Here is a 13,486-nt window from a genome sequence, read left to right on the forward strand (position 1 = left end):
TTGTTGTGTGTGTTTCATATAGCAGTGTCTGAATGCTACCTTAGATAGCAATGTCTCTGAATAGGAAATAGTTTGTGATGAGTTTACCCTGATATGAGGACAATGGGATTGTTTCCACAGGAATGAATACAGGGTCTCAAAGAGGCACATATTGGGGTGCCAATGGAGATACATCTTGGGGTGCCAATGGAGACCTTTAATTAGTCACAAACCACAAACTATAACAGTCTCTTGGTCTCATAACTACCTCCTGTCTACCTGAACATGGTTCCTTAATTTAAAACATGTGTGTTTGACTGTTTTTGTTGTTTTGTTTGTCAGTTCGCTAGGAAAAAAAAACATTCCTCATTATTGCACCAGCATACTTCTATGTATTCTAATGATTTATTGTATTTAAATAATGGTAAATTTTCAAACTTTTGAGTCCCTTGGAATGTGAATATTCAAGTATCTTAAATCACTACCACGGATATTCAGTCTTTCCACACCAGTTTCCTGGCAACTCACAGCAGATGTATAACCTGCAGATGAAGGATGTGGTCATGGTGATAAATGCTTGACCTGTAGATGAAAGACCTGGTAGTGTTGGTAAATTCTCCACTACAAATATGTACTTGTTTACTTGCTTGCTTTCAACCTGATTTTGAATATCTCTTTTTAAAAGTCATTAATCTTACAGTGGGACCTTGCAGAGAAAATGTGTCTTTTTAAATGAATTCAAAGCAGATGAGCCACTATTTTTCCAATAAACCACAAATCTTCACACAAGATGATTCCAACAGAAACTTGCCTGATGTGTTGAGATTATGTACATCAACTAAGTGAATGCATGTTATACTAAAAATATTAATACTTTTGATTTCTATTTTTCATTTCTATAGATTTTTTAGAAAGTTTTATTTTAATCAGTTTCAAATCAGAGATTGATTTCAAATTGGGTTTACGAAGCATCTATTCTTCAGATGTACATGGTGAAAACATTCCAATTTATGTATGTCTTTTGTGAAAATATGGAAGGAGAGAGACGATCGAAACTTTAGGCTAAATAGGGTAGAGGAGGATAAAAAAATACCTGATGTTTTCAGTACTTGTCACTGAAAATGAAAGAATGGATGTCAGTACAAATCTCTACATCACTGTTTTACTGTGTGTAATATAACATCAAGCTGCAATTACACTTAAAGGGTACACATAAGAAACATGCGCGTTGCCATTTTATATTTACATATACATTTCAGCATTTAGCAGATCCAGAAGATCTTACAAAAGTGCTGTCATCTACTCATAGATTGTATACTAGCCAGTACAGCAGGTTAAAGTCAAAGATAGCATTGATCTACAATACTGCTAAATACAGGAATCAATGCTGATTCTTATAAAAAATGCTAAATAAGCTAAATACATTCTATATTAAACAATGATAAATGCAATACCAAACAATCTTTAGTCTGTGAGGGATTTTGAGAGAAAATAATATTTTTAGTTTTTTTGTTTTTTTTTGGTGGGGGGGGTCACTAAAGAAGATGAATATCACCTCACATGTTCAAAGTATTCTTGGAGGTCAGTAGGATAAAGCCATTAAAAATTATCAAACATTCTTTTTTACGTTAAAAAACTGTCTTAGCAGAACTGAATGGTTTTTTTTACACTACTCAAGTATTGGCATCTCTGCGTTAGCTTTTTAGAAGATTATTATTTCTTTTTTAACTGCTGTGGAACTGTTTATTCTCTTCAGTTAGTTACAGGGCTGTGATGGGTTAGAAGCAGCTACTGAACAAGTATAGTGATCACAATATACCATAGATATTAATGTTTTAAATAGTATAGATAGATAGATAGATAGATAGATAGATAGATAGATAGATAGATAGATAGATAGATAGATAGATAGATAGATAGATAGATAGATAGATAGATAGATAGATAGATAGATAGATAGATAGATAGATAGATAGATAGATAGATAGATAGATAGATAGATAGATAGATAGATAGATAGATAGATAGATAGATAGATAGATAGATAGATAGATAGAGATATTCCTGTGCGCATTTATCTAAAGCTAGCTTCATACGTTGACCTCATTTACAATTCAGTGTCTTTACTCGATTGTTGGTGCTGTATGTAAATCTTACCACTGGAGGGCACTATATTCAACAGTTACCTAATATTTGAGCCCCAATGAAATTCCTCGATAAGAGGTTGGCTGGAACTCCGCAGTGTAGGTATCAGTAGTTGGTGTCGTTAAGACTGGATAAAGGATTATAGTTCGAGTTTACCAATAGAAAGGAATCATATCAGTTATTTCAGACACGAAACCGTTCGGGAAACAAGTTGGATTCGCTGGATGTTTACATCAAAAGAGGAAAAGATTTCAGCACGAATGGGAAAATACGGTATCACGGTGGCTGGATCACAGCTCGGCGAAACATGAAGATCAAACGGCTTGCATATCTCAATGACTAACGTTAGCTAGTTAGCTAGCTAACATCTATCTCGCAGAGGAAATCGGCTGATTAGCTAACTAGCCTCGTTATAATTAGCCCCCCCCCCCCCCCCCCCCCAGGAAGAGCAGCACATGAAAATCGTTTTAGTGCATTTATTCCTTAGCGTGTGCTTGGCATTTGTGCATCGTGGTCATGAGTACGCCGATTAAGACGCTGGGTCTAATTTAGCTATCTTAGCTAGCTAGGTTAGCTAACATCAAAACAAAAAAGGGCCAGGCTGCTGGGTAGATAGTTGGAAACTAGAAGCTAGCTAGATAGAGGAAGTCAGACTTGGGTCTATATAGCTTGCTTAGTTAGTTAAGCTTGTTAGAACCAAGAGGCAAGGTGCGAAACCGAAAGCCAATGTTTAGCTTATTGATCGTAATTTTTAACTTCGGGAAAATGATAAGGCGATGAAATGTTAGCTACACAATAGGTATATGCCGCCTTTTATCCGTAATAGATAAAAAGGACAAGAAGAACATGTGGGTTTAACTACAAATGACCCTGAACACCACTTGGCGTATGCAAGTGTTTGCAGTTTGCTGTCATTGTCTTATCCGGTCTCTTAACTCTTCCGCTTCTGTTTTAGCTGGGTAGCTGCATAATATTAAGTCCAGATTCCTTTATCTTCTAAAACTGATTATGGCTGCCGTTGTGAATTATTCACCTCCGTGGTGGGTTAGCCTTCTACATCGCCTTCCCCACTTTAATCTTCACTTTGAACAAACAAGCAGCGATTTTCGCCCCGATGATTCGTCATATCAGCAGGTAAGTGTTGCCAAATGTAAGACGTTTTATGTCGTTTATTCAGCCCCTTAAATACACACAAGTGATCATATTGTTTATTTCTAAAACTTTAAAGAGTATAGAAATCAGAATATATTCTGACTCTACAGCTTTAAAAGTCATTGCCATTACTAAAGTCAGTGATATTTTTTGGTCTTCTGAGACGGTGTGAATGCATTTCAGTTCTAAGCATAGCTGTTTTTTTTTAAATTGACATCTGTAGCCTGTAGTCTAATTTTCAAACGATTTGGCTACTTCATTACTCCTGCAAAAAAAAAGGTGTTGCGTGACACACAGAAGATATTTCAACATTCACCCAGCCAGAAAAAGACACTCCCAGCAGTTCCTGGAGAAGGATCCTTTGACTCTCATAGCAATGATTTTTTTTTTTCTCCACTGTGGTAACACATGGCAGGTAGATCAGCTAAGGGGTAAAATAAGCCTGCTGACAGTACCTTTAATTACTAGCTGCTTAAGCCTAATGACTGTACCTTTTAAGTACTGGCTCCTCTTCAATAAAACTTGCACTTGCCTGCTCATTTAAAAAAAGTTTATGGCAGCTGTTTGTTGGTGAGTTAGCACAGTAGTCATTGACCTAGAAAGCAAAAAATTATTTCCCTTTTGTTTTCTACCTGGCTTTCAGTACATGAACATTCAAACTGTCATATGAAACCAGGCTGGGAAGTGATTGTGGAACATTTTATTATTTCAGTGTTTTAAAAATACTGTTCCAATACACAACATGTAAATTGTTATTTAAAAAGTCTCACATTTAAGACAAATGGCTTAACTTGCTTGCTGCAGTTTAGTGCAGCAACTTGGGAAAGGTTGAACCAATGCATAAACGCATTGCTGCTTCACAGTCCTGCAGTGAGTGATTTTTCCGACAACAGAATTGGCCTTGCTATCACTTTTTTGGAGAACGTGGAATAAACCTCTTCACAGTTATGTAACAGGTATCTGTCATGACATCATGGATCATGGCATGCAGGCACATGCTGAGGTCTGCAAAGAGAGACTTGCTGATGGCATCAATTTGATATCTATTATCTGAATTTAGCCAATACCAGCAGAAAATGCTGAACTGGGTATCGTAGGAGTAAAAGAAGAAATTAAACCATTTTGTAAGGGATCCAGGCTGAAATCATCACATAAATGATTGTAGTATAAGAGAGCAAAGCAGGTCAGGTGAGAACACATGGAAATGGTTATATTTATTTATAAAGAGATTGATTATATTTTTGTTAATTTTATAATAACAAAATAAACCAATCTTTTTTAGTTACTCCAATTGTGAACACAATGGTTATCTACTAGAAAGATGCAGCTCACTTAATAGTCACTTTTGGCTTTAAGTAATATAACCTTAAAACTAACCTTAAAGTAATAGCATCCATTTTTTTCTGCAACCCAGGCTGAACTTCCCTATCAGAGTGAATTTTGTGGAAAATAGAATAATGCAATCGTGAAATGGTTGCCACTCATAGACTTTGTTCTCTGTGTAGACTGCTTATATATACTTATTATTACCTCACCATTCCATCTCAAAGAATTGAGACTCAATTGAAATAACCAAATATATTTTATTTGCAAACATATACACCTTAAAAGTGTTGGTTTGCACCATGAACCAAAAGGAGAGTAGTCAGCTGTCCCCAAACCTTTTGCTAATGGCTCTGTGAGCATAATGTTAGGGAGCTTGGTACTTCTTCCATAACAGGAAAAGAGATGATCACAAAGTTCTCCTGCCAGTTGGCACCCTAGATCACACAGTAAGCTTGGTGATCCAAAAGCCTGTTGTTGATTTGCGATGCGAGCTGTAGGGGGGCACAAAAGGACAGCACATGAGACTAGCTGGCAGTCTCTGACCGAGGCATTGAGGGCCCTTTTAGCTCACTACTGCATAAACATAACATGGCAAATGTCCTAAGAACATACACTGGCTATCTGACAGAGAAATCTGCATAGTCTTTTTTTTGTTTTTTTTGCAATTTTGTTTGGATGTTGTCCCTAGCTAACTTATATTGTTGGACTTTGTTTCGTATTAACCCATTAGATTTGTAGCCTGGCTGGTTGGAACTTGAAGTTCTTTTTTTTCTCTTCTTTCAACATATCAACTCTTTGTTGTGTGGTCTAGGTGGTGTGACATCTGACCTTCAAGTCGGTTTTAAATATTGTTAGTACTCTTATTCTGTGATCCTGTTTAAGGCCTTTTATATTACATGTTCAAACCATGAAATGCTAAACCCTAACTTTAACCCTGTCTGCATCCAGTGTAACAAAGACTGCTTAAACTAAATTAGGATATAAAAATGGGTGACTGTAATAAGTGTACACATGCATAACTGTCCAGGCAGTTGCATTGCTTATCTGGGAAGATAGTGGCATCAAGATGCACTATGGAGAGAAGGCAAGCTGTGATGTTCTGGGAAATGTTCTGCTGGGAAACTTTTGGGTCCTGGCATACTTTGACATGTACCACCTACCTAAACATTGTTGCAGACGCAGTACACTCCTTCGTGGCAATGGTATTCTCTAATGTTAGTGGTGTCTTTCAGCAGAATAACACACCCTACCACACTGGAAAAATTGTTCAGGAATGGTTTGAAGAACATGACAGAGTTCAAGGAGTTGACTCAGCCTCCAAATTCCCCAGAACCCAATCTGGTTTTTTTTTTTTCCCCCTGTGCTGGAAAAACGAGTCAAATCTGCCAAGGCCCTACCTTGCAACTTACAGACTTGAAGGATCTACCCCTAAGGTGTTGGTGCCAGATACCTCAGGACAGCTTGAGACACCTTATGGAGTTCATGCTTCAACAGGTCAGAGTTGATTTGGTGGCATGAGGGGGATCAAAATTACAACAATATTAGGCAGGTGGTTTTAATTTTATGGCTGATTGGTGTAAGTTACTTGTCTTGCTTTCTGTGGTACACCAGTTTCACCACATATTTTGTACTAAGCACTTTTATTAACATACAATAATTTAAAATTAAGAGAGTCAAGGCTATGTGCATTGCAAATTTGATAGTCAATCTAAACGAGCAGAAATATTTTTAGATTTCTTGTTTTGTTGTGCAGGTAAAGCTTTGTGTGTGTGTGTGTGTGTGTGTGTGTGTGTGTATATGTATATATAATATATTAATTAATTATATAATATATTAAGTAATTGCACCTATTATGAAAAAAGTAAGCCTTAGTAAACGTAAGTAAGAGAGAACTCACTTACAGTACACTGGCAGCCCTGGCCCAGTTCATGTTTTTGCAGTCTGACCATGCATTGGTTTGGAGTTGTGTGGGACTGAATTAAATGTCATATTGCATTTCACGATAGAGGTGAAGGGGCAGTCCTGGGGGAGGCATCAAAGGCAAGCAAACGATTCAAGAATTAATAGTTTTATAGGTGCCTCCCTTTTGTTTCATGGTTACAAGTAGTACACAGTTGCATGTTGGATTTGGATACTGGCATGAAAATACCTTGCTCTGAAACAGTCAGGCACACTGCAGTGTCTTTTGAAAGATATTTTGCTGTACTTTGGTGTACTGTATCTTAACTGGCTGCTTTATGATGTTAGTTAGGCGGCATGATAAATGAGGCTCTGCTGTCAGTTTATTTTTCCTGTCAAAATATGCTGAGGATTTATACTGATTGAGGTTGACTTTGTCATTTTGCCAAGACAGGGGCCATAGGTTTCAGATTAGACAGCTCACAAAGCAGCCGTGGCTAAGGCCGTCTGAGCAGACCGATAAGTGGTGTGATGCCTGAGGCCCAGGGTTTGTGGGTAAGAACAAGCAGGCAAGACCCTTGAGAGGCTGCCACTCGTTGGCCTGAGCGGCAGTTCTTAGGACATTTCTGAGCTACCTTCTTGGCTTTTGTAAATCCAATGGTCAAACTACTGTTTGTGGACTCTAAAGGCCTCGCTCTGTCACTGCACTATGTCTGAAACACCAAAGCAGAGATGGACAAAGTTTTGCTTCAGTTATCACCATTATCGATGGTTGAACGTTGTTGTCACAATACAGAAATTTTTAGTGTCTTAAAATACTCTGAAAATAAGCAGGCCTATCGATTTTTGATACTTTTAATGTCATGGGTAAAGGGATATGACTGAGGAGTTCCTGTTTCATCAATTTGACATTCTAAACAGCAGTAAAGAGGACAAGAAGACGTGAAGCTACTCCAGGGAAGGTTGTGTGCATACGGCGTGTAAATTGTGTTTAACTTTTGTTTCTGTATTTTTGATTTAATGCCCAATATGGTCATCCTTTATAGTTATGTTTTGTTAAGTTGGGAATGGACATTCAGACACTGAATGTGGTGAGTTTGTAAAATAATGTCTGGTGGAGTCAATTTTAACCAATGGTAGGGCTGAAGGATGATTTCCCTTCCACAATTAGCATTGCACTACTCCATATCCCCAGTAACCCCACTCCATATCTGTCTAATAACTCTGCCTGTTTCTGTAGCCTCTTTATCCCTTCTTAGTGAAAACAGCCTCTTTACACAAGTCTTTCTTACATCTTTAAGATGTCCGAGACAAAAAAAACAAACACTTTTCCCCACTTTAACACTATCTCCTTTGTCGGCGGGGGGTGCGGTGGGAGTGGGAGAGCATGTGCTCTAATTACGACTGTGGAGAAGAGGAGGGGGTAGCATGGTGAATGTTCCAACTTTGCCCATGCTGATTCACCTGATGAGGGAGCAAAACAGCCCTGTGTTTCATTCCCACGGCTGAGTGTGATAATTTAGGCCTTCTGGGGCATTGTTCTCAGAAGTGCCATTTGAAGAGTAGGAAGAGAGAGCTGGTATAGTGCTAATCTATTTTGTCAGTTTGTTGGCCTGGCGTGCTGCGGCCTGACGAGGCGGTCCTGTGAGTGGGCCAGGCAGGAAACACACGCTGTTTCTCTCAGCAGAATGCTGCAAATAAATTAATCACATGACCCTCCTGGCGTAGAATTTGTAAAGGATCTATTAATGGCACAGGCTGGAGATGCAGTAGCATTTTCTAATGGTGTAACCATATGTTCTGTAATGGTTTCTTAAGGTGTCCATTTTCATTGGTTATAGTAAAGTCCAAACAGTCTGAGTTACTTTTGAAATTGCGTGTCATTCTCCTCGCTTGCTTGTGAATATTTGTATAAGTAGCCTATACTGACATGTAGTTCAAAAGCTGATGAGGTCTGAGAATGTCCTTCCCAAGATTGTCATTTTTCCAAATATCTGCCCTAGCCTTGGATCTTCTTTATGAACTTGGCAACAGCTCCAAATGAGAGGAGCAATGCTTTTTTTTTCTTCTTTTTTTTCCCCCCCCATGACAAAGTGGAAACTGTGTGGGTTCTCACAGAAAAAAAAATCAGAAAACACTGCTTTCATTCTCACACCCACAAAGTTTAACAGTGTGCCAACATAGTGATAAGAAATTTTAAGAGCAATGTCAGGACGAGGTAAAATGTCCACAGAGGTTTAGAAAAATGGGACCAGCCTGGAATATGGGCCTTCTAATGAATGTGATGTAAGCATCCCAACAAATCTTAGATGTTACAAATGGGTATTCTATGGATATTTTAAAGCATTATGACATTCCTTTGGATAAGAGCACCTGCCAAATGCTGAAAATATAAATGTAAGTATTTTCGGTCAAAATATTGCTGTTCAGTCTTTAACCGTGAGACATTAAGGTCCTCAACAGTGTGTTTTTGTTATTTTGCAAGACTTATTACAATAATTGTAATATGTTCACAGTATAGTTCTGGAAAATTAGTCTGGAACAAACTGGAGTGAAGACCAGCCATAGACATAGCTGGGCTCTTTGAATATGGACAATGAGTTGTAAAATTTCGCCTACAGATATTGTCTGAGTGGCAATCAAAAGCTTTTGTTCCTTTCTTCTGCCATCAAGAATGTTTGTGGACACAAACAAATGGTTTAAAAATGTAAAATGCTTATGAACAGTGGTAACCCACAGTTTAACACGTTTAGTGTCTATGTAGTGTACAGCCTAATGGTCAGCCTAGAATATGCGGTCAGGATTTGCTGAAAGAGATTGAGATCCTGTCACGCATGCATACTGAATGATATTTGTTCAACATTTCTCAATGAACGCCTATAGCACATCAAGATATATGGAACCTGAACAAAACTTGAACATGAAAGTTTTTTGAAGAGGCTAGGCTTGTCATTTTATTTCTTTTAATTTCATGGACTCTCAGCAGTAAAGTTGCTGTGTCGGATTTTTATATTTGATGTGCTGAGTCGTAGCATTAGACTGGAGGAAGAGTGTGTTGCCCTGAGTCATCTTCCCACTTTTTTGGTAGAGGATGTCTGTGGGGAACCAAGACATTTCAAAAACAACCAGACTGAATATGCTACCGTCATCGCATTCCCTACCTCAGCGTACCAAATGGCTTCCTGCTTAGCTTAATAAACACAGTGGCATTCCGCACATGGAAAAAGTTTATCAGCTCCGTTTTCCATTGTGTGACTAGTAATGGCTCACTAATAAGTGTGAAATATTTGCCCTGGTAGAAAAGAGGCTGAAGACATTTGATTTGAAATCAGTGAAGTTATCCCTATGTGGGTGGGATTGTTTAAGAGGAGCTGCTCTGAGACGGGGTTCATTCCTTATGCAGCAGGAGAAGGACCATTAAGATAATCTGCTGGAGGTTAGAGTCTGTTTGGAGGAGTGGGGTCTGGATCTCTTCCTGTCTCCAAGAAGGAAAAAGGTGGCTGGATTGAAATCTGGCTGAATGCGGTGGACTCTGCTGCCTACAGAAATTAAATGAAAAATCCTGAGCATTGTGACCTATATAGATCAAGTGACTGATGTGCTGTTCGTGTTTGAGCCTCCTCCACAAGCAGGAGCTGACTGTGCCAAAAGCATTACTCACAGACATTTCTGTTGTTTGCCACTCACAGACACAAAGTCTGCCTAAGCTTACAGCAGGTGGTTTCTTTTCCCGTTCATGGCATCCTTTTGATTAAGCGCTACACTCACCATATGACGTCTTGTATGGTATCTGCATGGAATATTAGTCTGGATGCCAAGTCAAAACCTCTCATTCATTTTATATAGACAGCACACTTACCTCTTAGTCTCCCATACACTTTCAGGGATCAGTTTACTTGTTGCTGCATTGCCTATGCTACAAGTTCCATACAATGCCACACCAATTTCATTCCCATCGTTGCTGAAAGACTAACTTGTCTGAAGCAAATTGATTCTATTAATATTGTCCTACTGATGCAAAATCAGTGGATGCCAGCAATGCAGTTCTCACAGGCACTGTTGGTCTTTGAAAACGAGGGTAATTTAATACTGATTAATCATAACCTAGTGCCTCCTGGCACTTCTCCAAGATCAAGACCAAATGAAGTTGTACAGCTGCCATCCCCTCTTATAAACCCTACCCATCAGCCTTATGCTGCCTCTTCTTAGATATAGCCTAATGTAGCCTTAATAGTGGTCTTTTATTTAGTAGGTATTTTAACTGCTTTCCTCATGAAGATGAAACGGGTATGTGTTGGATTGAAGTAAACAACTTAAGTGGACCATTTCTTTTTATTTTTTTATGTTTCAGATCTAGCTTGAGCTTCATCTGAAATGCACTTCAGTTTTTTGAACCCCTACACACAGTGTTACCAAAGAGCCTCAGTGCAAAGGTCTGGGCTATGGACTTATTGAGTCACCCAGTCATAACAGTGACATGGTAAAATGCCTGAAATGTAATATGGAACTAACCTTAAGAAGAACTAAGATGAACCTAAAAGAGGAACCTATTCATATCTAGTCAGAACCAGATTTCAAATCAAATATGTTTTAGTTATGATGTCTGGGCAAATATGTTTGAACCGAATCAATTGTCAACCACAGTAGTGATTTTAAAGGTAGTAAATCAGGATATTAGTGGTTTCTATGCAAATGTTTTGTATTGTTTGTGTAAGAGCCATGGTGTCAATGACGAGATGCATAGAAGGATAATGTTAATCTAGATTAAATAAATAATGGCAGATTAGCAGAAGCCTTGAGTGATACCTGTCTAACTGGCATGTGACCATGACCATGTGGTTCAGTATCCTGATGTCTTTCAGCTAATAGTAATTAGCAGTTCTTCAGAAGGACTTAAAAGGTCTGTTGAGACATGTAAATCAGCATATAGCAGGTAGATTATGAATCTGTTGGGGTCCACTTTGATTTAATCAGTATAACAAATATGAGTGGACATGCAAGGCTAAGGGAGAGTTTGCAGGTTTCCAATTGCAGGAGCCTCATTGCTCATACAAAGGGTCCACTGGGGACAGTCAGCGGGAACAACGACAGATCATTAGTGATCGGGGACTGTCACAGCAGGAAGCATGACCTCTGGAGCATACTGGAAGAGACAACCCATCTGATTTGCCAGAGCTGCTATTTATGCAGTGTGCACAGTGGTTTGTGAGCAACACTGGCTTTCAACTATGGATTAAAAATGGTATTGTTGATATTACAGAAACTCCAAGTGTAAGAGTTTTCTACAGGATAAAATTGAAGTGTTTTGTTATCTGTAATAAAACAGAAAATATTGTGGAAAATAAACTGGTTGGCACAGAAAGACAAACTTCTGGTGATCATGAAAATTAATTTTTTTTTCTTCTGCCAAAACGGTATACTTTGTCCAGTGCGGCAGACAGCCAAGGCATAAATTTAGGCCACGTTTAGCATTCTCTTAGGGGTACGGGAATGTATTTCTTTTTGGAAATAATTACCATGCCATCTGTTATATGGTGTAGAAATGGAAAGAACTTCTGTTAGCGAGAAGTCAGAGTGCTCTCCTACAACTGGACAAGTACAAAGAAATGCCTCTTTTCCACTGTAGAGTATGGTCAGTAAACAATCACAGTTTCCCATGAACAAACACAGTTTGGCATGAAACGCTTATAAAATGTTCTCAGAACTGCAGAACCGTTCAGGTGAGATTGCTTAATGATGTAGGGATTTTCAGATTGGTTCTATACAAATGGAGCTTGCAACCTCTTGTTGCTTTCTCTTTCATAACCAAAGTTTGACATTTGAATGTCATGTACTCCAAATTATCCATTGCACCAGACACACACACAGCTACTTGAGTTATTTTGTGACGAGACTCCATCACTGCCTCAAATACTCCCTGCTCCTGCTTGTGGAAAAAGAAAATGTAGCCGATCTCAGTCTACCACAGCGCAGAACGGCCTGACACGTCCTTAGTATCTGTTTGCCCCTACAATAGAAACATGCTAAACAAACATTCTGTTTCACCATCAGCTTCTATTTGCGGTCTGTTGACCATGTCTGTGCGGAAGAGAGTTGAGGGAGTCAGAGACACACACACACACACACACACACACACACCAAGCGTTGTTGCAAAACCGCTTTACAGATGTCCAGGTCCAAGCCCACCCCAGTGCAGAAGACAAAGGCAGCAGATGCAAGGAAAAACTTGCTGAGAGTATGAGGAAGAAGCCTTGAGAAGAACCAGCACTCAAAGAGGGAACCACTGAACCCACTGTTCCTGGGCAATAACAAAATGAAAAGAAAAAAAAGGGTTAAATAAATTATGAAAGGATGACTTAAACCTGCCTAATCCTTTCCTTTTGTTTCGCTCATCCTTAGTCCAATTGTCACCCTAGTTTTGCCATTTTGACAAAATTTTCCAATCTTAAACTATTTCCAGGTTGGGAGGTGAATCATATTATCTGTCTCGCATGGATAATCTGATAGTGAGAGCAGCAACGAGTCAATCCCATGTATTGTGATCGAGCTCCCAAGATGACCTGAGTCACTCCAGTATTTTCAAACATGTTATAACGGACATGTTATAAAATAATGAGCAACTCCTCTAGTGTGAGATGATGTCGAAGAAAGTAGACCTTTGTACTTGCAGTTCTTGGTGCAAAGGTATAAAGAGTCATGTCTGCATTTTCCCAGACAAACCTCCATCCATAGTTCTTGCTTGGATTTCTTTCAGCACTTCTCTGACAAGGGCAGTCAGGTGCACTGTTTCCACATCCATGTTTTCCATGCATGTGTAAGATTTAAAATTATTCACATGAGATTTGGGATGTGTGAGATTTTTTTCATGTGTGTGCCAGGAGACAGGAGACTGTTAAGTGTGATAATTTTAAAATCCTGTAGTGTGTCCTATTTTTAAAATCCTGTAGTGTGTGCTTAGCAACGACGTGAATATCTATGGAGACCT

The 13,486-nt window shown here is 38.8% G+C and overlaps 1 protein-coding gene across 7 annotated transcripts in view; it reads left to right on the forward strand.

Moving 5' to 3' along the window:
* Positions 1 to 2,190: 2,190 nt before the first annotated feature.
* Positions 2,191 to 13,486, forward strand: part of ttyh3a (tweety family member 3a) — a 40,580-nt gene continuing 29,284 nt past the window's right edge. For all 7 annotated transcript variants that reach the window (XM_081699190.1, XM_081699194.1, XM_081699199.1 and 4 more), the window contains exon 1: positions 2,191 to 3,258. In XM_081699190.1, coding sequence (XP_081555316.1) covers positions 3,133 to 3,258 — 126 coding nt within the window. In that variant the 5' untranslated portion in view covers positions 2,191 to 3,132. The remainder of the gene's footprint in view (positions 3,259 to 13,486) is intronic.

This window comes from Electrophorus electricus, chromosome 2 (assembly GCF_041902795.1).
Source record: "Electrophorus electricus isolate QZ-2024a chromosome 2, ASM4190279v1, whole genome shotgun sequence".
NCBI lineage: Eukaryota > Metazoa > Chordata > Actinopteri > Gymnotiformes > Gymnotidae > Electrophorus > Electrophorus electricus.